At 55.4% G+C, this 20,466-nt stretch overlaps 3 protein-coding genes across 3 annotated transcripts; all 3 read right to left on the bottom strand.

Moving 5' to 3' along the window:
* Window positions 1-1,583: 1,583 nt before the first annotated feature.
* On the bottom strand, window positions 1,584-3,782 carry MCRIP1 (MAPK regulated corepressor interacting protein 1). The gene is made up of 5 exons (XM_082326937.1): window positions 3,733-3,782; window positions 3,591-3,645; window positions 3,384-3,502; window positions 3,158-3,256; window positions 1,584-3,026 (listed from the first exon to the last, which is right to left on the bottom strand). The coding sequence occupies exons 2-5, from the start codon at window positions 3,596-3,598 to the stop codon at window positions 2,962-2,964; spliced, it is 291 nt and encodes a 96-aa protein (XP_082183063.1). The 5' UTR covers window positions 3,599-3,645; window positions 3,733-3,782; the 3' UTR covers window positions 1,584-2,961.
* Window positions 3,783-3,896: 114 nt separating this feature from the next.
* On the bottom strand, window positions 3,897-6,230 carry PPP1R27 (protein phosphatase 1 regulatory subunit 27). Its single transcript, XM_082326546.1, has 3 exons — window positions 5,729-6,230; window positions 4,469-4,619; window positions 3,897-4,203 (listed from the first exon to the last, which is right to left on the bottom strand). Exons 1-3 carry the CDS (start codon window positions 5,913-5,915, stop codon window positions 4,080-4,082), a joined length of 462 nt encoding a protein of 153 aa, XP_082182672.1. The 5' UTR covers window positions 5,916-6,230; the 3' UTR covers window positions 3,897-4,079.
* A 2,508-nt stretch (window positions 6,231-8,738) lies between these two features.
* P4HB (prolyl 4-hydroxylase subunit beta) lies at window positions 8,739-18,382 on the bottom strand. Its single transcript, XM_082326455.1, has 11 exons — window positions 18,148-18,382; window positions 17,667-17,873; window positions 16,739-16,872; window positions 16,380-16,517; window positions 13,251-13,355; window positions 12,841-12,966; window positions 12,207-12,407; window positions 11,418-11,538; window positions 11,005-11,186; window positions 10,469-10,555; window positions 8,739-9,810 (listed from the first exon to the last, which is right to left on the bottom strand). Exons 1-11 carry the CDS (start codon window positions 18,323-18,325, stop codon window positions 9,724-9,726), a joined length of 1,566 nt encoding a protein of 521 aa, XP_082182581.1. The 5' UTR covers window positions 18,326-18,382; the 3' UTR covers window positions 8,739-9,723.
* Between the last annotated feature and the right edge of the window lie 2,084 nt (window positions 18,383-20,466).

Below are 20,466 nucleotides of genomic sequence, written 5' to 3'. Positions count from 1 at the left end.
CTAAGTAGATTCTGCCCGCTGCCGTCCCCTCTTCCCACCGCTTAATTCAATAATACAACACATACCTCTCTTCCTCCCACCCTTTAATCTAATGATGAGCACCGTATCCGAGTCACAGGGGAAAATAAACCCTTGCCGAGTTCGATTTTTATAGGTAAACAGCCTGATTTCTCTGGCCTGCGGCCTCGCTCCCTCGCAGGGGCGCTCCCCCCGCCACCTGACTTCCACACTTCTGCGCTGCCTCACCGCCCTCACCCCTGTGGTTTGTTATTAGTCTTTATAAAAATCGCCTGTTTATAGAATGATTTTTGTATGACATTTCATTAGAGCTCGAGCGACTGCTTTGCCTCTGGCTTTACAGCACCCAAGTCAAGATAAAAACAAGGCAGACGCTGGCGGGGTTGAGCTGCAGGACCCCCGTACGTGCCCTCAGGCTCGGGGACACTGTTGCAGCCCCCAGGACGAGGTTTGCGGCATGCACCCAGCCGCAGGGAACAGTGCTGGGCTCCACAGCAGCTGGCCAGCAGCCTACCCCGGGGCCCATCCCGCAGGAAAAGTCAAAGGAGAGGGGCCGCGACAGCGATAACCATCACCTCTCGCCCCTGCTCCCCCGAGGGCACTCGCTCCCCGCAGGCTGCGGTGAAGCGGGGCCAGGCAGTGCTGGGGTGAGGGAGTGGGCGCAGGGGCGGCCGCGGCAGCAACAGGGGCCGAGGCACCGTCCCGCTGTGCCGGAACCGGGCAGCGCGCCCCGGCATGTGAGCGTCCTGGGAATGTTTTGGTGATGGGAGGTAAACAGGGTCGTGGCTAAGTGTAAAGAGATGCACTTGAGGAGAAATTCTAGCAATGCTAAGTATAGTTTAAATGCCATTAAAGCAGGGGAGGGAAGAGGATACGAGTGTATTAATAGTCTCAACATTTAAATCTTTGGTCCAGCGACAGCTCCTAGGATGCTGGCTTGCAGGAGGGCTGCCAGAGCCCAAGGGCATTGTGCTACCAGCACGCAGCACCAGGCTGCACATGCTTGCGGTGAAATTAAGAGCCCAGAGCAAGTGCAAGGGCAAGATCCCTTCATGGAAAAAAAAATAAAGAAATAAAAATAAAAGGTAGCTTTTGCTCTCTGCGTTACTTCTCCTTAGGACTTGGTCAGGTCTGAAAAGGCAAGGAAAGCCCTGGCCTTTATTGCCAGCGCTGAAGTCTAAAATGGAAAACACAGGGCTTCAGCCACAAAATAGGAACGTTCTTCCCTTTTTTAGCCTTTCAAAACAAGGGCCCTGTCCCAGCAAGGCTGCAGGCGCACAGGGGCCAGCGCCGACAGAGCAGCGGGCACAGGCAGCGGAAAACCAAGGGGGGATTGGGCAGGGAACAGCCCGCCGGGCCGCCGCGGCTGAGGCAGCCCTCTCCCGGGCCTCCGCAGGGCCACACCGGGCACGGCACACCAGCACCGTCCCACACGCTGCTCCACCGCTAGGCACAGCCGCTGCGGCGAACAGCGGAGGGATCGGCCCTGCGCCCGGCTGAGGCAGGCGCGGAGCAGGGGCTGTGGCAGGCAGCGTCACACAGAGGCAGACCCAAAAGGACACCAGCTTTTATTTACAACACTCCTCAAGTGACAGACAACAGAAAAAAAAAAGGGAACAGTATAGCTCAACGACTCAACAAAGGAAACGGCAGCCACAACTTCCCCCGCACCCCTCCCGAAGCCCACTGGCACTGGGCAGAGCCCCCGACAGCCCCCTCCCCGCCGGCTCGGAGCACAGGCGGGCAGGGGGCTGCTCCCACCGCTCCCCACTGCCTTCTGGGGGCACAGAGACGCAGCCGGCACGGCTGCTCTGCTCAGAGGGGTGAGGATGGCACAGTCACTCTCCCTCGCTCAGAGGCGATGATGCAGAAACCACCCGAGCCTTGCCAGGAGTGAGGGTCCCAGGAAAGACCCCCCCGGGGCGAGTTACACCGACTACAGCAGCCCCCACCCAGTGACATTTCTGCCAGCTGTGGGGGCCAGATCTCTTCCAAGGGTGCACGTCTCAAAATGGTGTTAGCATAGAACAGCACAGCGCTGCTCAGGCAAGGGTGCCAACGAGCTTCTTTCCGCACAGCCGGCACCAGCCACCCCCCACTGCCGCTACCTCCTGTGAAGCTGCCAGAGCACTGAGGCCGGGGGGGCTGAACGTGGCCCAGCACCCCCCCGAGCACCCCACAGGCGCCTGGGGCTGGGGCCGGTGCTGACACCCCCTCTCTCTCCATCTGCAGGGAGAGGGGAGCAGCTCTGTCTCCAGCACCACAGGGATCCAGCCCAATCTAAGCACAAGGAAAATCTGGCCTCAGATACGGACCCAAGAGCTCTGGCAGCACTGACGACTCCCAAGCACTAGCAGCCCAGGTACAAATTAAGCCCTCCCACAAGGGAGCAAGGAGCAGCCAGTGTGACCTGCCCAGCAGTCAGCTGCACGAAGGGTGTTGAACTGGGGCTGCCTGTCTGTCCTGAGGCACGAGGACAGAACCAACCCTCCTTCCTTCTCCCCCTGGCCCGCCCCGGCAGCTGTGGATCCGTGGTGCACAGAAGGGAGCGGAGAACGAGCGCTGCCTCTACCGACAACACAGCCGCTCTGCTCTGCCCTGCCGCGCACCAGAGCCCAGGGAGCCCACGTACGCAATGTGCCAGGGGCAGAGATGGAAGGAGAACGGGAGATCTGTGAGCCCAGCATGAAGTGGGGAAGGACAGCCTGAGGCCAGAGAAAGCTATGAGTGGGGGGCTGGAATCCTTTGCAACAGGCTCTGAGCATCCTCAGTGAGCCCCTGAGCATCTTTGATTTCAGGTAGCTTCAGAGCCAGCCCCAAAGCTGACTGGCTCTCCCGCGGGCTTTTGGGAGTACAGACCAGAGGAAGAAATCAACACAAAATCTCAAATTAAATCTGCTTGAGGACCTTAGGAGACCAGCCGATCCACAGGGAGGACCTGCCTTAGGACTTCTTTGCATCCTGTGTGTTCCTCCTCTTCAGATCACCCAGGTCGACAGGTTTAAATGCTGCAGGGATGACAGGAGAGACTTTGGCGGCAGAAGCCGCCTCGCAGCCCCCTCCCAGCCCGCGCAGGCTCCCTGGGGCTGGCCATCCCCTCCAGCAGGAGCCGGGGGAGGGTGCCCCCCGCCCTCCTCACCTTTGAGGCTGGGGTTCGGCATCTTCTCCACGTACTCCTCGACCAGGCCGCGCTCGGAGCCCATCTGGCTGCGCAGGTCACGCTCCACGCACTGCCAGGCTGCGGGGACAAACGGCGGAGGGGGCCGCTCCCCTCAGCCGGCGCCTGGGCACAGGCCCGGCCGCAGCCGGGCCCCCCCCCGAGCCCCGGGGCCCCCCGGAGCCCCGCGGCCTCTGCCCCGGCTCACCCTCATAGATGAAGCGCACGTTCTCTTCGTGGGCCGGCGTGAAGATCTCGCTGCCGGCGCCGGGGGAACGCGGGCCGCCGCTCCGCTTGCCGTTGTAGACAACGCGGGACACGGGGGAGCTGAAAGCGAAACGCGGGGCTGAGCCGGGCGCCGCGGCCGCGGCTGGGCCCGGAGCTGGGGCCGGGCCCGGGGCCGGGCGGGGCTCACCTGGCCATGGCGTCGTCGGTGCGGCGGCGGCTCGGCGCGGTTCGGCTCGGCGCGGCTGCGGGGAGAAAGGAGAGGGCGGCCAGGCCGGGGCTAGGCCGCGGGCCGCCCCCCGCCCGTCGCCATGGCAACGCGCGCCCCTCACCTGGGCCCGGCTCCCGCCTCCGCTCGCCCTCGGGCCGCGACGGAAGCGCCGCAACGCGCAGGCGCGGCCCCGCCCCCTCCCCCGCCCGCCCTCAGCCCCGGCCCCGCCCACGGCCCCGGCCGCCCTCAGCCGCGGCCCGGCGCAAGGAGCGATGGCGGCGGCGCTGGTGTCCCAGATGCTTTATTGGAAAAGTACAAAGTGGTTCCCGAGACGCGGTACCGAGCGAGTCCCCGCCCGGCCGCCGGCCCAGGCCCAGCCCAGGCCCGGCCCCGGCCCTCGGGCCCGGCGCAGCCCCGCCGCCCCGGTCCCTCCAGGCCCTCGAGGCCTGCTCCTCGCCGTGCCCCGCCTCAGTCCATGGTGGTGGCTTGGAAGAGCTCCACCAGGTCCTTGTACTCGGGGTCGATGAGGTCCGAAGGCTTCTCCCCGGCGTCGGTGGTAGCCTCCAGGCTGGCCCCCAGGGAGATGAGGTACCTGCAGGAGACACGGAGCTGAGCCGGCAGGGCCCGCGGCTGGCCGGGCACCCCTCCCGGCTCACAGGGCTCCTCCAGACCCCACTGCCATGATGCCCGGACACAGCCGCAGGGAGCTTTAAGGCCTGGGCAGTCCCACATGTACCGGGCACCCTGCTAGGAGGAGAGGCCCGGAGCCCCATCGAGCCCCATCGCCGTCGGCTGTGGTTCTCGGGGCTCTGCAATGCCAGGGTGTCCCGTCACAGCCCAGGCGAGCTGCTCCTCACCTGGCTATGTCAGCATAGCCGTCACTGCAGGCCATGTGCAAGGGCGTCCACCCATTCTCATCTTTCTGGTGGATGTCAGCGCCATATTTAACCAGGAGCTTGACACAGTCCAGGTTTCCAGTAAGCACAGCTTCGTGGAGGGCTGCCATGCCTAGAAGGAAAGGATTTGTTATCACTGGACTGGCGTGTGAGTCTCTAAATGCTGAGCGTACGAGTGTGACTTGTCCACAGCCCAGGAAAGAGGGGTGCCAGCAAACCCTCGTTATCAGGGAGATGAGTCTGGGGAAAGAAACAAAGCCTGTGGAAGGAAGAAGAGCTGCCACAGGTTTCTGTTCCCCTTCTACAGCATAAATACCCTCTCTAAGATGGCAAAGCACGAACCTCCCCACTGGGCCAGGCAGGACAGGTTGAGGGAGGAGGAGCTGCCCTCTCCTGCAGAGCTTCTGGCCAGCCGCCTGCCCCGAGTCCCGGCCAGGACTCACATGGGGACACGAGAAGAGTGTCTCCGGGGTCCTGCTCTGTCCAAGTTTCAGAAGCTCCTTACAGAGCCAGTAATGAAGCAATCAGTATAGATAGGAGGAAGCCCGGGGTCATTTGAGACCCTGTCTCCATGGCCATGTGACAGCAGAAGCTGAAGCCAAGCACGAGAAAGGGACAAATCTGGGCTCTGCACCAGCCAGTAGAGATCAAGGCATTCCATAAACAGTTGCTAGTGAGGTTGGGTGCAAACATAACACAATGCCTTCCCCACAAACATAAATGCCACAAGCCCACAGATCCACACTTGCAAGAAAGAACAGTGTTTGTGAGAAATGGACAGAGTCGGGAACAAAATGCAGAGCCTTGCTTCTCCTCGCTCCTTCCCCAAGCGGAAGGCAGGAGCCCCACTGTCCCATTCAGAGCTGCACAGACCAGCCTGTGTTCACGGCTCCTTTCCTAGGTCCCACCACACTGCAGGTGCACCGCCATGCCTTGAAGGGACCCAGAGGCTAAGCCTCCCCCCTTCCTGCACCCTCGCTGACCACGCTGTTGAGGGAAGATGCTGGGGCATTGGCGCGGGGCTCTCTTGGGCCCTGCTTGGCAATGTTGGGGGTGGTATGCCTCACTAGGGAGGAAAACGACTCGATTCCAACCTGTCACCCTGCCGAAGACGGCCCACGTCCTAGCTTTGGCCGCACAGCTTGCTCTCGTCTCCCTCGCAACCCAGCTGAGCCGTGCCGCTGCGCAGATTCCAGCTCTGCCAACCCCAGCAGCACTCACCAGAAGGGTAGATGGTGTCCAGCGTCACCTTCCTGGCGCGTATGAATCTGCCCACCTGCTCCAGGTCCCCCTGCCTGATGTGGTCCTGAAAGACGACGTCATTGGGGAAGCGCACAGTGCGTGAGGCTCTCAGTCTCTGGGCGTACCGACTGTACCGGGGCATTGAGACTGGGTAATAGTCCTTCATGCTGATCGCAGCCTTCAGACGCTGCAGAGGAAGAGGAGGAGCAGAGGCATGGGGGGCTGCAGGAGCAGCCGGAGTTGCTCAGTGCTCGGCCCTGCCACTCGCTGGCCTTGAACCACGGCCTTCTCCTCTTTTGCCTGTCACGTCCCTCCTCGCTATGGAGGTGTGATGGCACCCACACCGCTGCGCTCCCTCTGCGCCCGTGTCCCCTGTGGGTCCGAGTCCCCCTCGCTGGCAGGGAAGTGTCGGCTGCTGGGCTCTCCCTATGCTCCCATGCCACATGCAGGAGGTGGCGCTGGGCTCACGCAGTTCACCCGCAGGCCCTTGGCCCAGGACTGATGGTTCTCCAGCGGCATCGCGTTATATAGGCTCCCGCGGGCTATTTTGAGGACATGCAGCTCATGCTATTTGCCATGATACTTTGTAATCGAGCCGCTCAGGCCCGCAGACTCCCACTTTTGGGCAGAAGTTGGTGTCTCATCTTACCACCCACCTGTTGATGTGCCCATCCAAGGGGTCAAACCTACTGTTGCTTTTGCATGGATAGCCCTTCGGAGGAGCCCAAGGGCCCGAAAACAGAACTTCCCAGCAGCAAGCCCTCACACACACGCGCGCGCACGTGCCAGGGAAAAGACACGAGCATGATCACCAAGCGAGGGGAACCAGCCGCTCATGTACCAACCAGCCGGCGCAATGCAGACGTGTCAGAGCTATGGTGCCAAATACATTCAGAGCGAAGTCACTCTCCTGTAGTTGCATCAGACGACTTGAAAGGAGCAGAATGAGCTGTGCTGCCCAGCACGATTGCGAGACAGCGTACAGCTAAGCATGGAGAACACCACCAGCCTGTTGGATATATCAGTGCCCTTGCGAGGACAGAGGTGCTGCTGGTGCTCCTGATGCAGGCGCAGAACCAGAAGCCTACAACGCCAGTCCGTGGTGTTCAATGTCCTACTTCAACTCAGAACCAGCTGCTATGTAAGGGCAGGCTTCTACAGAACAGCCTCAGAAGAACAGCTGAAGAACAGCACCACCACCAGACAATTTCTGCATCGTTGCTCTCCAGCTGTAGCTGTCCAAGACCCAAAATGGACCATTTACCACAGAGGAATCTTTCAGATCTGCCAAGGGTTCAAGCAACACCTGCTCCTCCATCCTTTTTTCCATCAAAGTTTGGTCATTTCAGATACACAAGCATATCGTGCTCTGTTTTGTGCTGACAGGGATTGTCCAGGCAGGACAATGAACTCCTTTGTGGTGCATCAGGAGTCACAGAGGCACATTCTGCCCCTTCTGCAGCAGACCCTCGTCCTGAACCCCTGCCAGCAGCGAGGCCGACAGCTCGGTGAGCCGCGCACCTGAGAACCGCCTGCTGCGCTTGTTCATCTTCTGGCAAACGCATTGATCTTTTTACTGAGCATCTCTGCTCAGCGGTACATCAGACAGAACACCGTGCAACAGGAGGCTGAGCTATCTGCTGTGGAGACAGAATGCTTTTAGCCTGCTTTCTTGGAACAGAAATTAGCTGTGTACACAAGATGACTCTGATGGAGTCCTGCTCTGCCAAGAGCAGCCTTGGTGTATGAGAAAAGCCCCCCTCCTCTGAGCTGAACAAGGCAGGTCTCGGACCATAAACAGAGGAGAACCACTGCAGAGCTCAGCTTTGTTTACACTTTGACTGGCTCCACAAACGGACCTTTTTGAGCCAAGTCCTAGCCAGCACCTTCCAGTGGAACTTCTTACTAGCAATGCTCTCTTCCTCCCCACCCTGAAACACAAGGCAGCTTTCTTACGCAGAAGCAGCTACCACTAACCAGCCCTGACACTGGCCACTAGCACTGCCTGCTCTGTTGGCCTACGGGAACAGCAGCCAGGCTACACTAAGAACAAGTCCCCTGCCTGCCTTTGTGGCCACAGCCCTGGAGGGAGGCACCTTCAAAGATCCTTCTCCATGTAACAGCAGGTAATGGTCACAAACAACACAACTGTTTACTAATAGAACAGGCAGCAGCAAACACTGTTTTCTGATCCCACAGTCAGCGACTGCCTGTTCAGCCCCAGCGCTGCTGGGCCCAAGGTTTGCGCACACCGTGCCAGGATGCGGCAGGGGCTCTGTTCTCAGGGGAACCACAGGAGGCTGGAGCTGGTGCTACAGACAAGGGTTGTACAACACCCAAGGGTTGTTCTACCACCCCAGCACACCCACATTCGGTCACAGGCACCGGTAGCCTCCTGAGTTGCCCTCTAGCTTCACCATGCCCTCGCATGTGACATTTATAGCACATTTTCTTACAAAAATATTTTCAGCAGTAAGTGACTGGTTTGGAAATAGCAATGTAGCTCACTGGATCATGTGAGCCTGACTAGCAGAGCTACAGGCAGCCCCAGGTTTCTCTGTAGGCAAATTCCTTGTTAACTGCTCAAGAGCAATGTGGCCCTCCTGCCTCAGGCCAGCTGGCAAGCAGAGCTGCTTATTCTCAGAGGCCAAGCCAATGTCCACTCACTGCTAATAGAGCTGTTAGTTGTCTGCCTGTACAAGCCGATTTAATCTGGACATGATACGGTCATCTTGAAGTTCTTTTCCTCTATAGATTATACAATACAAATTTCTTCAGGTTAAGGTACCAGAAGCCACCTGCAAAACTGGAAGTGTTCAGAAAGTGTAGTTTCTCTCCAAAATATGGTATTTAGTGGAAGTTTGAGAAAGCAGAGAAGCACACACCATTTTGGCCGAGTCCCCCGAGAGTCACCCTAGAACTCTGATCCTCTTTCAGGTCAGGTTCAAATATATTCATTCTATATTCTAACAAAGACAAAGAGCCATAATAGTATTAAAATCTCAACTTTATTTGGCCAACAAATTCAGTTCCAATGTTATTGTAGTGGAATGCTAAGAACCAGCCTGATGCAGCTCAGGCCTTTGAGGCACTCCCCTGTTCAAGTTCCTCCCCAAAACCCAATAATTGCAAATGTCCTGTTTGATCTACTTTATCAGGCCCTCCCACACCACCCACCTGCCTGGTCAACCCATTCAAAATAATGCATGGAAAGTGATTGCAAAACAGTCTTGCATTTGATCGAAAGGATGGCAACACAGCTAGGTCTCATCTAAGCTGGTGAGCCAGCGATCACCTCCATCCTCAGAGCCTGCCACAGCCAGTGCACACAGTATTCCACCCTTCCAGGTGTTTGGAATAGTCATCTCCAAGTGTCTTAAAGCAGAGGGGAAAGGAAACATCTGGCCAGCATGAAGAGAAGCACCTTCATATACACCTTTCACACCAGGATGACACCATCAGCCTGCTGCCTCTTCCCCTACACATACTGAAAGCTGATTCCAGGGAAGAACAGCTGAGACCATTAAGGACCCTGCCAGGTGCAGAAATCAACTACAGACTTTAGTTTAAAAGAAAAAAAGGAAAAAAGCTTTCTTGGAAGATGTTAGTGGCAAGGCTCCAGAATGTTGGACTATTGAACTCATGCTACCACTTTGCAACCTGCTTCTACCCAGCAGAACAGAATAATTCAAACAAGAGCTGTGTACAAAAAAAGTACATCACAATAAAAAAAAATGAGCCCAGCTGGCTGGGCTGGCTACCTAGTGACAGATCCTTCTCAAAAGCAAAAAGAAAAGAAAAAATAGTCAAGTGTACAGACAAGTGAGGGTAACGTGTTACTTTAAAAGCCAATCCTGGATTTCCAGTCATTCACCTTCTGCTTTAAATCTTAATGGGTTTCTGACTCACTGGGCTGCGTAACAGCAGCCAATTTAGTGTCTGATTTTTTTGGGTGATGTCGATCAGTCTTCTCTTTACAATTCATCCTTTTGGATTTTCTGCTCATCCTCATCACCTTCCTCAAGGTCTGTTTCTTCATCTGTCTCCAGGTCCTCCAGATCCTGTACAGGTGACAAAGACAGCTACTGGTTTCTGGCACATTAGGCAGATCCAAAAGCGAGCACAGAACAGCATCTCTAATATGTTCACTGTTCTCTACTGCCATGTTAACAAAACATCCAGAGAATTCTACCAAGAGCTCTGAATTTGGGATATTAAGGATTAGAAACCCCTGGAAGCTGGTACCCACACCTGTAACACCCTCCGCCCCAGCAGGTGAGGAGCTTCCAACTAGATATACTGCATATGTAGTGTTCATACTGCTCAAGTTCCAGGTGCTGAGCAGGGGTTCTCAATAAAGAACAAGCCCCCCCAAGTACTCCAGCAGTTTGCACTACAACCAGAGACAGCTTGTGCAATTGTAGAGGTTATAATATCAACAGTTTCCATGCCTCTGTGTTTAAGCTTCCCAAGAACATTTATTTCACACCCAACTAAAGTGTTCTCGATAAAAGGAGTCCATTACAGGCTGATGGCCAGCCAGGCTGCAACTGAACACATCACATTTTATGATGTGAGCACTTTTGTTCACCAACAATATCTTTTACTGCCACATAACAACCCAGGATCTTATTTAGGACTGAGGATTCAAGCACAGCACCAGACCCGACCCACGCTCTGTATTCTGAAGGCCCAGAGTACTGTATTAATATTACTCACATCATCAGCTGCTGCCCCATCCTGACCTCCGCTCTCCAAGAATTTTTTGAAGCCTTCTAGTGTCCTCTCCCCATTATAGTCAATTACCTATGCAGGAAAAAACATGAAGATAATGGTTATGGGCACCTACAGAGCCACACCCCTGGAGAGGAGAATTCTCTTTCTGAGCAACAGTTAACATGCCAAGCAAAAGGGAATTTAAAAATTCACCTTCACCCATATGAGACGAAGGAAAACAGCTCAGCCACTAGACTTCAGAGATCACTGCGAGGAAAGAATAGCCTGCAGATGAGCGCACTGTCCTCTGCTATGCTCCCTCTTTTCCCCATTCCCGCTTCCCACCCCCACCAAACTCTTTTCTACAGCCCAGCCCCCCACAACGGGCCTCAGATGTCCTGAAGACTTCATGTGTTCCATCCCTACAGAATGGAGAGCCCTCCCAAAGGCCTTGTCCAAAACAGAACTCAAGCAGGCAACTAAGCATTTCTAGTGCTCCCTTGTTATGCGATCTGTATAAAGGTCAGCTGCCTTCTTACATTTCTGCCGGAGCCTGCAGGGAAGAACTTGAGTGTGGGGAAGCTGTGGATTTTCACTGCTTCTACTTCATTGGCTGTTGAATCCATCTTGGCAATGACAACGTTCTCATGGTCCCTGTAGGTCTCTCCCAGCTTGTCCCAGATAGGAGCCAGCTGCTTACAGTGACCACACCAGGGGGCATCTGTTAATGAGAAAAACACAGCTAGCACCACCAACCACAAGTTACCACCACCACCACCACCACTCCCCCTCAGCCCCCATGCCAGACAGAGTTCATACACATCTTTTCAACCGAGGCACTCCCTTTGTGGCTTAGATTCTCTAAGATGCTTTCTCCCTAATCCTGGTCATGCAGTATTTTGGCACTCCTTTCATGCCAGTTACTTGGAATCAGCTGTTGAAAGGTACTTACAGAACTCTACAAAGACATTCTTATTCTCATCAAAAGCAACTTCTTCAAAGTTCTTCCCAACTAGAACTTTGACAGGCTGCTTGTCCCAGTCTTCGGGAAGATCTTGACTCATCAGGTGGGGCTGGAATAAGAAGTGAAATTCAGAGACATGGTTTGCTACACAGCTGCTTGGAATGTACATGCAATCACATACCCTGGAAAACCCAAGATTAACCAACCCCCTCAGTGCCTCAATCATAGGCTATGAGCAATCATATGAGTCAGTCACTTCCTCTTCTGCTTACAGAAAGTCTCCTTTCCACCCTGAGTAAGTGGGAATAACAGGTGCTCCTGTGCAGAGAGAACTGCAGCTGAGCTCTGCAGGAAGGAAACAATATTGCTGACAGCGTCATTCCCACAGGACTGAGTTTAGCTAAACAGTCACTACTGAAGTCGCGTATGGCTACCTCCAGCAGATTAGAGCTGAAAGCTCTTTGAATTGTGCCACACAAGTTCACACCTTCCACAGATTGTTGGCAGAAAGAGCAACTGGATAAACAGCACAGTTACCATAAGCAGCTGAAAGAGCAGGCTCTGATCGTAGTCAGGTGCCAGCACAGAGCTTGCTTTCCTACAGTCTCCATGCCCCAGTAGTTTTGCCTTTCGTTTCTCAGCCCAAAGCCTGCTAGATATTCTGTACATGGGTTGGAAGGATTTTCTCCAGATGACTCGCACAACTCCTCACAGGGAGCATTTTTTTATCCTTGCTTAGCCAGTAGGTTTACCACCAGCAGCATTTATCTTCATTACCTTGATCTTGCCCTCCAGGAACTTATTACAGAACTCTTTGATCTTGTCTGCTGTGAGGTCATCTGATTCAGGTTTGTATTTGGTCATTTCTTCCTCCAGCGTGATCAGGCGTACAGCTGGACATTCTTCTTTCTTTAGGCCAAAAAACTCCAAAATCCTCTGGTTGTCACTGTGGTCGCTGTCTATGAAGATGAACAGGATCTTTGGAGAAAAAAGTCAAAGGCAGTATGGTGAGACGAGTACCTCTTGGCTATCGATACTTGACACACACACTTGCATGGGTAGTAGCTGAACCGGCCCCTCTTCCTTCTCCAAGCCCATTAAGATGGCACCCTGTCAGAGCACAAATGCTGGAGCCGCAACAGTTCAAGCAGCATGCGCACAGACCTGGCACTGATGTTGATTAAGGCAGAGTCAGATTTACATCCGCAAGAAGGAAAGTCAGGAGTTAACTGCTATTCCTTCAACAGTTGTGCAAGCCAGTAAGTGACTCAGTCACCTATTATCAAGAGACACAGGTAGAGAGAGCTAGCTTCAAGTCCTCCTCCACAGCTGTTAAGTGGATCAAGACACAGTACTACACTTCTCTGCAGGAGGTGGTCGCTTAATTAATGATCCAAGAAATCCATCTCACCTTCCCTTTGAAGTGTCCAGCTGCACTCTTGAAGTTGTCCAGTTTCTCTTGATAGTTAGACACACTTTTTGGTAGGAACAGCAGAATATGAGTCTTGATCTCTCCTCCAAAGATTTTAGGAGCAGTCTGAAGAGTAGAAAATAGACTTTATTTTTGGAACAGAGGTAAATCAGTATCAAGACCAGCTTGGCTCTGCTATTCTGACTAGACCACAGGAGCCTCCAATACTACAGGACTGCTCTGAACAGCAAGCTTATGCCTCCTTTCCCTTGTGTTCTTGACACTTCTCCCATAACCCCAAATAACGTCAGCTCCAAGATAAAACACGACCACACAACCTACAATTTAAGCGTTATTATATTCATACAGTAGCTACGGGAAGAGGCCTTACGTAGTATCTAAAGACCTACCTGTTCAGTGAACTCTATGACCAGAGGCAATGCATTAGACTTGATGAAGTTCAGTAAATTATCTTTTGTGAGATCCCCTTCAAAGTTGTTACGGCCTTCATCAAACTGCAAAGACAGATATTCTTGCATTAGAACACTTCCATATCCCATAGAAGTCTCTTTCAAGAGAGAAGATGCATTCACAGAGTCACTCCCCCAGTGGATCTCAGCTGCACTTGTTCAGAGCAGACTTCCATCTCTCAACAAGGTCACCACATGTTCACATAAAATCTGGATCAAGGTGTTCACCTTCCTGGCAAGCAAAGCCTCAAATCACCCCCTAGTAGCAAAAGGTGAGCAGCAACAAGGCGATCAACTTCGATCTTGGCATTGTTCCGCACAATCTTGAAACAATTTGTGAAACGGGTCACCAAGAAGGACTTTTAACAGCTGCCTTACAGCTTTGCAGAAGGCATTAGGCAAACCAGTGAGAAGCTACCAGAGCACAGGCAGCTTTCTGCTCTGCAGGAATTAGCAATGTCAGAGCAGACACACACATTTTAACCAGACAGCGCTAAGAAAGAAAGAAGTCTGACAGCAAAGCCCACTACGCACTGCAAGTAAATAGTAATTTACTCAGCTCTGTGGGGGTTGTTTCAGTCTCTATTGTTAGAGACAACAGCACATGTTTAACACGCACATTGCACTGGAGGTGCCAGCTCCCTTTTTATATCAGGACATCACCTGTACCCCTGACCAGGATTCTCAGAACTCTCTCTGGCAGCCTGGAAAGGGAACAGCTGTAGAGGATCATCACTCTTAAAGAGAGGATGTGCAGGATAGCACAGCAGTCCCATGGCAGGGCAATGCTCGGAGTTACTGGCAGAAGCACGAGAGTGGACTCGGATAACCTTCTGTTAGAGGAAGCATACCAGCCTCAACTGAAAAGCTGAGCAAAACACTTAACATTGGAGATTAACTTTGTAAATACTTTAAAGAGTACTGAACATCGCCTTAGAGCCTTCAGAACAGTTGTTCAAGGGTCTGTGCAAGTCTGGACAACTCGCACAAAGAATAAGATAACAATGACTAGCCAACAAACCCTCTCAGTTTAGACACAAGTAACTGCAGGAAGCTGAGCCAAAGTCCCAAAACATAACTGTTGGTAAAATAAACTATCTGGTTCTTATGCCCTGCTATTTGGTTACCATTGGTGCTCATTTTCAGCTTGGTTTGGGGTGGACATATTTGAGAGCTCTCATGGCACTACCACGACATCGCACCAAAACAGGAACAAGGAGGCAACGTTCACAGGCTGAAAGGCATCTCACCTTCTTTCTTCCATGTAGAGCAGAGCACTTCTGCAGCACCCCAGCCCTCCAGCAGCTCAAGAACAGCCTTTCAGACCAAGGTTCCTCCCACTCCTAACACACCTGACAAGCTGCCAGGTGCAGAATTGCTTTTCATTCCAGATGTACCCAAGTTGACTACACTTATGGAAAATAGCTTGAAAATTCCTTTACAGTTACAGACTGGTCCTGCCATTGCCCCAGTTCTTCAGAAGCAGAGGAAACCATAACAGAGCTCACAGGACTTAACGGTTAGAGGATAGTACATCAGATCAAATCAACGCAAGTCCGTTCTACAAAGAGCTAAACATGAGAAAATGTACAGGCAACTAAACAAAACCCAGGGTAATAACTCGTCAGTGCTGGAAGCCCTAGCTGTAACCAAAGCCATCTCCTGCTGCCCTGCTTGCAGCCCGATGCTGGTACTCCCCACAGCCCCAAAAAGATGGTCAGTTTTAGACGAGCATTTCTATTTGGACTTCAGTGTTTGCCAAAGGACATGAACAAAAGTCGAGAAAACCCCTGCAAGCAGCTATTTCAGCCTAGCATTAGCCATAAATAGAGCACACACAAAGATTACATACAGAAAGCTATACCTGCGAGAACAGCAAGATACAGGTAGCAAGTCAGCCAAGAACAATACTACTCCTTTCACCCACCCCAACTTTTCTAGTTGCAAAACCCTAGCATTTTGAACTCCTTAGCCAGATAGCTTACTTGCGCCCTCAGCCATACTGATCCGAGGGACCTTTGACTGCAAATTTAAGTCTACAAGCTTCTAGCGCCATAAAAATAACTACAATTTCAGAGGTGTAGGTGAATAAAATATGCTATTTTAGCTGAACAAAGAAAGAATGAAATAAGAATTCATTCAGCTCTTTAGCCTGTCTTAAGTCAAATTGGTCAGACCAGTGACTGATTAGATTACAGATTTAATAAGTCTGAATCCAAAGCAGCTTTTTGTCCTGCCTCACTGCATCCATGTGTGCAGTACCACCGGGTCTAAGGAACCTCACTTGTCTTCTCCAACCTAGAATTTCATCCCAGTGACTTGGATTTTAATAGTAAAAGGCATCAGGGAGTTTATTTCTGGTCCTGTAAATGGCCAGCATCCCTCTGCACACAATCCAACTGCCCCAGCCTGGTCAGCTGGAACTGCAAATCCTCTTAGGAACTTTGCTGGAATCACTATGCCGCAGAACCCACAGCAGTGAGAGAGACAGAACAACTCTCAGACACAGCCGTTGACTGACTGCAGCAGAGGTCAATATTGAGTATGTTTAAAAGCAACTTTGCTAAGCCACCATCAAACAGAGCATCATGGCAAGCCATCGAGAACTTGGCTACCATTCTGTTTAAGACCTTCGAAGTTCAGGGAGGAGCACAGGAGACCTCACTAGTTACAGCCATGAAGATTTTAAAGATTACGCTGACCATTACTGCACTGCAGCCAGATATCTGAGAAAGAGGGAAGTAAGTGAAGCAACAGCTTGGACCCAAAGCCCAGCAGCCTTGGGAGGGCAGCACCAGGCTGGGAGACCAACAAGGCTGCCCTCTGCGGGCCCCTCTGCTGCCAGCTGTGCCCTGCAAAGGGACCCGGGGCTCCACCACCCTGCAAAGGGGCTGAAGGCTCTGTTCTTCCCCCCCCAGGCTCTGAGGCTTGGAAACAGCCAGACTGACAGCACGAGATCTTTTGCTGTTTCATCCAGGGCTGCCTTCATTTGAATCTGACCAATTAGAGAAAAGGTAAGAAGAGGCAGAGGACTCAAATGCAGTGCTCATGCTCTGCACCAACCAGTACCTTCTTGAAGAGGACCACGCCATCCTTGCTAAGCTGGTACTTGGTGAAGACATCAGCACTGGAGGAAATCCCAAAAGGAATGTCATCCACAGCTTCTGCTGCCAACAAGAACTCCTTTGCAGCCTCTGATGTCAGATCCTGGAGAATAAAGAAAGGTGTCTCACATGGGACACATCAAACTGAAGCATAAACATCCCAAGGCTTACCAGCCAGAGAACTGGAAGATCCAGTAAGGCAGGACAGCAAGTGTTTCACAACTTATGGAGAACCTTCCCCAGCTGTCAGGTCCCCATGGGGCAGAAAGCAGGGAAAGCCCTAGAGGTACACAAGAGCTTCTCAAAGGGAAGCACAAACTCTACCTTAAAGAAACCAATCACAACCACTTCACTGGAATCCACCAACGTCTCCGCTGCAGCAGCATCTGTCAGGGTAGTTGCAGCCGGGCCAGTGCGTTTCTTCAGCCAGCTGACAATATCATCTGCTTCTCTGCCAGCTGCAACAGAAAGATAAGAACACTGATTTGCCTTTTCCCCCTGACTAAGTTTAAGAACACACAACCCCTAAACTTTGAGATAGACTGTTCAGCAGCTGGCCAAGAGGTCAGAAGAATTGAGATATCGTTTACGCAACTCTTCCTTTCACTCCTAGTGTAATTAAGCCAATCCCTAATTGTTAAGTCAAGGTACAAGGGGCTCTCAGGAATCCCTTCCTCTCTTGCTTCTAGCCCAAGCACGTTCTTAAACTTTGATCAGCCACACAGCACTTCTGAGATGCCAGCATTTTGCATGCAAATATATCACCTTTTCCTTTCAAAAATCAGTATTCTGGATGCTACCCTCAGCACCTAGCATAATGTGGCTCAGTTTAGCTGAATTCTGCTTGTCTTGGTCTTCCTTACACCTCTGTCTTGCATCTCATGTTTGCCCCTTTACCCAACTACCCAATCATTTTTTCAATTCTAGGTGCTACATTGCTTGAGTAAAGTCAAGCCAAGCAACAAATCAAGCTTGGATTTCTTCACTTTTCTATGCGGAAACAATTCCATCTGCTTTAGCTCACATCAGGGATCTTCCCAGCTTTAGATGAGAAAGCCTATTAAAGGCAGACTCGATCCTCAACACCCCAAGCACAACGCCCACCCAGAGCACAACTGCCGCAGCACTGCTCCCTGGGCTGCCGTCACCATGGACCTTGTCCAGCCGCAGGAGTGCGGGGCCAGGTGCATGGACCCGCTGCCACGTCGCTGCCCTCTGCACCCAGGCAGCAGGGCCGGCCGCCCCGGCTCACCTGTGTACTCCTTGGGAGCAGCCTTGTCACCATTCCTGAAGAACTTGATGGTGGGGTAGCCACGCACGCCGAACTGCTGCGCAAGCTCCGACTCCTCCGTGGCATCCACCTTGGCCAGCCGGATCTCCGAGCCCTCCGCCTTCAGCTTTGCCGCCGCCTTGGCGTACTCGGGCGCCAGCGCTTTGCAGTGCCCGCACCACGGGGCGTCTGCGGGACGGGGCGTCAGCGCCGGACACAGCCCCCCGCTCCCGCCCGGCCCCGGCCCGCGACGCCCCCGCAGCCGCCCCGGCTCAGGGAGCCCCGTGAGCGGGCACGGGGCCGGGCCAAGGGCAGCCCCCCCCGCTCCGCGGTCCCGCACGGCCGCAGCCCCCGCCCCGGCAGCCCGGTCCCTCAGCACCTCCCACCCCGGCCCCCGCGACCGCCGCCCGCCCGCCCCGGCGCTCCCACGGCCCTGCCCCAGCCCCGGCCCCGCCGCGCTCACAGAACTCGACGAGCAGGTAGCGGTGCGCCGCCAGCGCCTGCTCGAAGGAGGCGGCCCGCAGCACCAGGACGCCATCCTCCTCCTCCTCCTCCTCCGGGGCCGCGGCAGAGCCGCCGACACGGGCGGGCGGCGAGAGAAGGAGGCAGAGCAGCGCCACGATCGCGCGGAGCCCCGCCATGGCGCTGATGGCGGCGGGACGGGACGGGCCGGGACGGGCGTGCGACCGCGGCGCCGCCTCCGCTTATAAACCCGCCTCCCCCGGCCGCCGCCGCGCCCCATTGGCCGCGCCGCGCCGCGCCGCCGCCGCCCGCCATTGGCTCGGCCCCGCCGCTCGCGCCGCCGCTCGGCTCCGATTCGCCGGCGAGCCGGGCACGCCCCCCGCTCGCCGCCGCGGGTTGGCCGCCGGCCTCGCTCCCCTGCCGCCGGCCGCCATTGGTCCCTTTCCCCGCTGCGGCGGTTGCGATTGGTCGGCGCCGGTGCCTCGCGCGGCCGCCTGCCCTCGAACGTGGCACTGGGCGGCCCCGGCGGGCGGGCACTGCGCCTGCGCGCGGCCAGGCGCGCGTGGTGGATTCTGACTGGGCCGCGGCCGCCTCCCCGTGACCCGGCCCGGAAGGGAAAGGGGCGCTTCCGGCGGCGGCGGGGGGAAAGTCCGCGGGGCACGTGACGCGGCGGGACACGTCACGGCGCGCGAGGCCGGCGGGCAGAGGTCGGGGCGAGGCCCGGGGGAGGGGGGGCGGGGGACGACGACGGGGGCGGGGGGGGCGGACTGGGTCCAGGCCCAGGCCCAGGCCCAGGCCCAGGCCCGTGTCTGGCGTGAGGCGTTGGGCGACGCTGCGGCCCGGGGGAGCCCCGTTTTCGTTTTGCCAGGGCCTCGCCGGCCCCGGAGATCGGGAGATCGCCTGCGGGGAGCGGGGGGAGCTCAGCTCAGCGCGGCGCTGGGGTCCCGCTGGGGCCTTGCGGTGGCTCGCGGCCTCGGCAGACGCGTTCCCTTCCGGAGGAGACGGCCGAGCCGTGGCGCGCGGGGGCACTCGTCCCCCCAGCACCGAGCGGGAGCCCCTCAGGAGAGGGCTGTGGTTCAGAGCAGCGTCTGCTCGGGGACCTGCAAGAAACGAGCGTCGTGACCGTGGCAGGGGGAACTCCCATCGCACGGCTCTCCTGGCTTCGCTCTGGCATCTCCTGATGCAGCGCAAGGATCGGTCCTCAGGTTGCAGTTGCTCCCAGAGCCCGGCTGGGGAAGGGGAGCCCCCGCGCCCCTGGGCAGAAAGTAGCCGGCCTTTGGCTGCGGTGTTTGCGCTGCCAGCGCCAGGATATCAGCGGGTTGCTATGGGCACCTCCTGCCCGGCTGATAAGTGCTGGAGCGGGGACAGGCTCCGTCCAGGCTCCCCGGCCGCACCCCGCTGATTTGCCAGCTCAGTGGCTGCCTGCAGAACAGAGCTGCTGCTCTTTGCTCTCCTCCCGCTTCCCCTCGCAGGGTCTGGGCTCGGCGCCCCAGGCCAGCGGCGTTCAGAGCGAGGTGCCCTGCCAGTTCTCTGCAGATCACCGGGTCGTTCTGTGGGTGCTGTGAGGGGCGGTTGTCCCTTCAGGAGCTTTGGCCGGGTGCAGAACTGACGCCTTCCTTGGGCCCAGAAAGCCTCCAGTGAGATTTTGGATAGCGAAGCTGCATTGAGCAAAGCAGTGAGTGCGCAGCGGCCACTGCCCGGCCGCTGCTGCTTGGGGCTGTGCAGGCACAGGCGCGTTGGGCTGCCAGGGTGGGGAATTGGCTGCTGCCAGAACGAGATCCTGCGTTAATGCTCGGCCACCATGAAGCTTGTCTGGTTCCACAGGAAAGGGAGCGCTTGGGAGCCATTGCCCTGAGCGAACATGGCTTCTTGCCCTGTTGGAGGGGCTCTGCAGCGACGCTCTCTGCTGCAAGGGTCAGACCGTGCATCAGGGCAGTTCCTGCCAGAAAACCCTTGCCTGGCACGCAGGCAGAGGCAGGCTTAGCCCGCGGCCGAGGGGAAGTGGCACGTCCCGCTGCCAGCAGCTTTCTGGGCCTCGCGACGGTGAGCTGTCCTACCACGTTGCCACACGTCAGTGGAGGCAGTGGGGCCTGGTGCGGTGCCGGGCCCCCGGTACCCGTGCTCAGCAGCTCTCGCACGGCCGGCAGCGCTCACTGACGCGGGTGCTGCAGCTCTCTTGTTCTCATTTTTGGTGCTGGCCAGGGATCCCACCACTGCCGAGCGCAGCGTCCTTGTGCCTGCCTTCTGGCACCCCACGAACAGAGCAGGGTTCTCTTGTTTTCTTTAAATCCCTTTAAATATCCCTGCGCTGCAATGTCTA

This window comes from Platalea leucorodia, assembly GCF_965183815.1.
Source record: "Platalea leucorodia genome assembly, chromosome: 14".
Classification (NCBI taxonomy): Eukaryota; Metazoa; Chordata; class Aves; order Pelecaniformes; family Threskiornithidae; genus Platalea; species Platalea leucorodia.
This window is presented reverse-complemented; position numbering and strand designations above follow the sequence as displayed.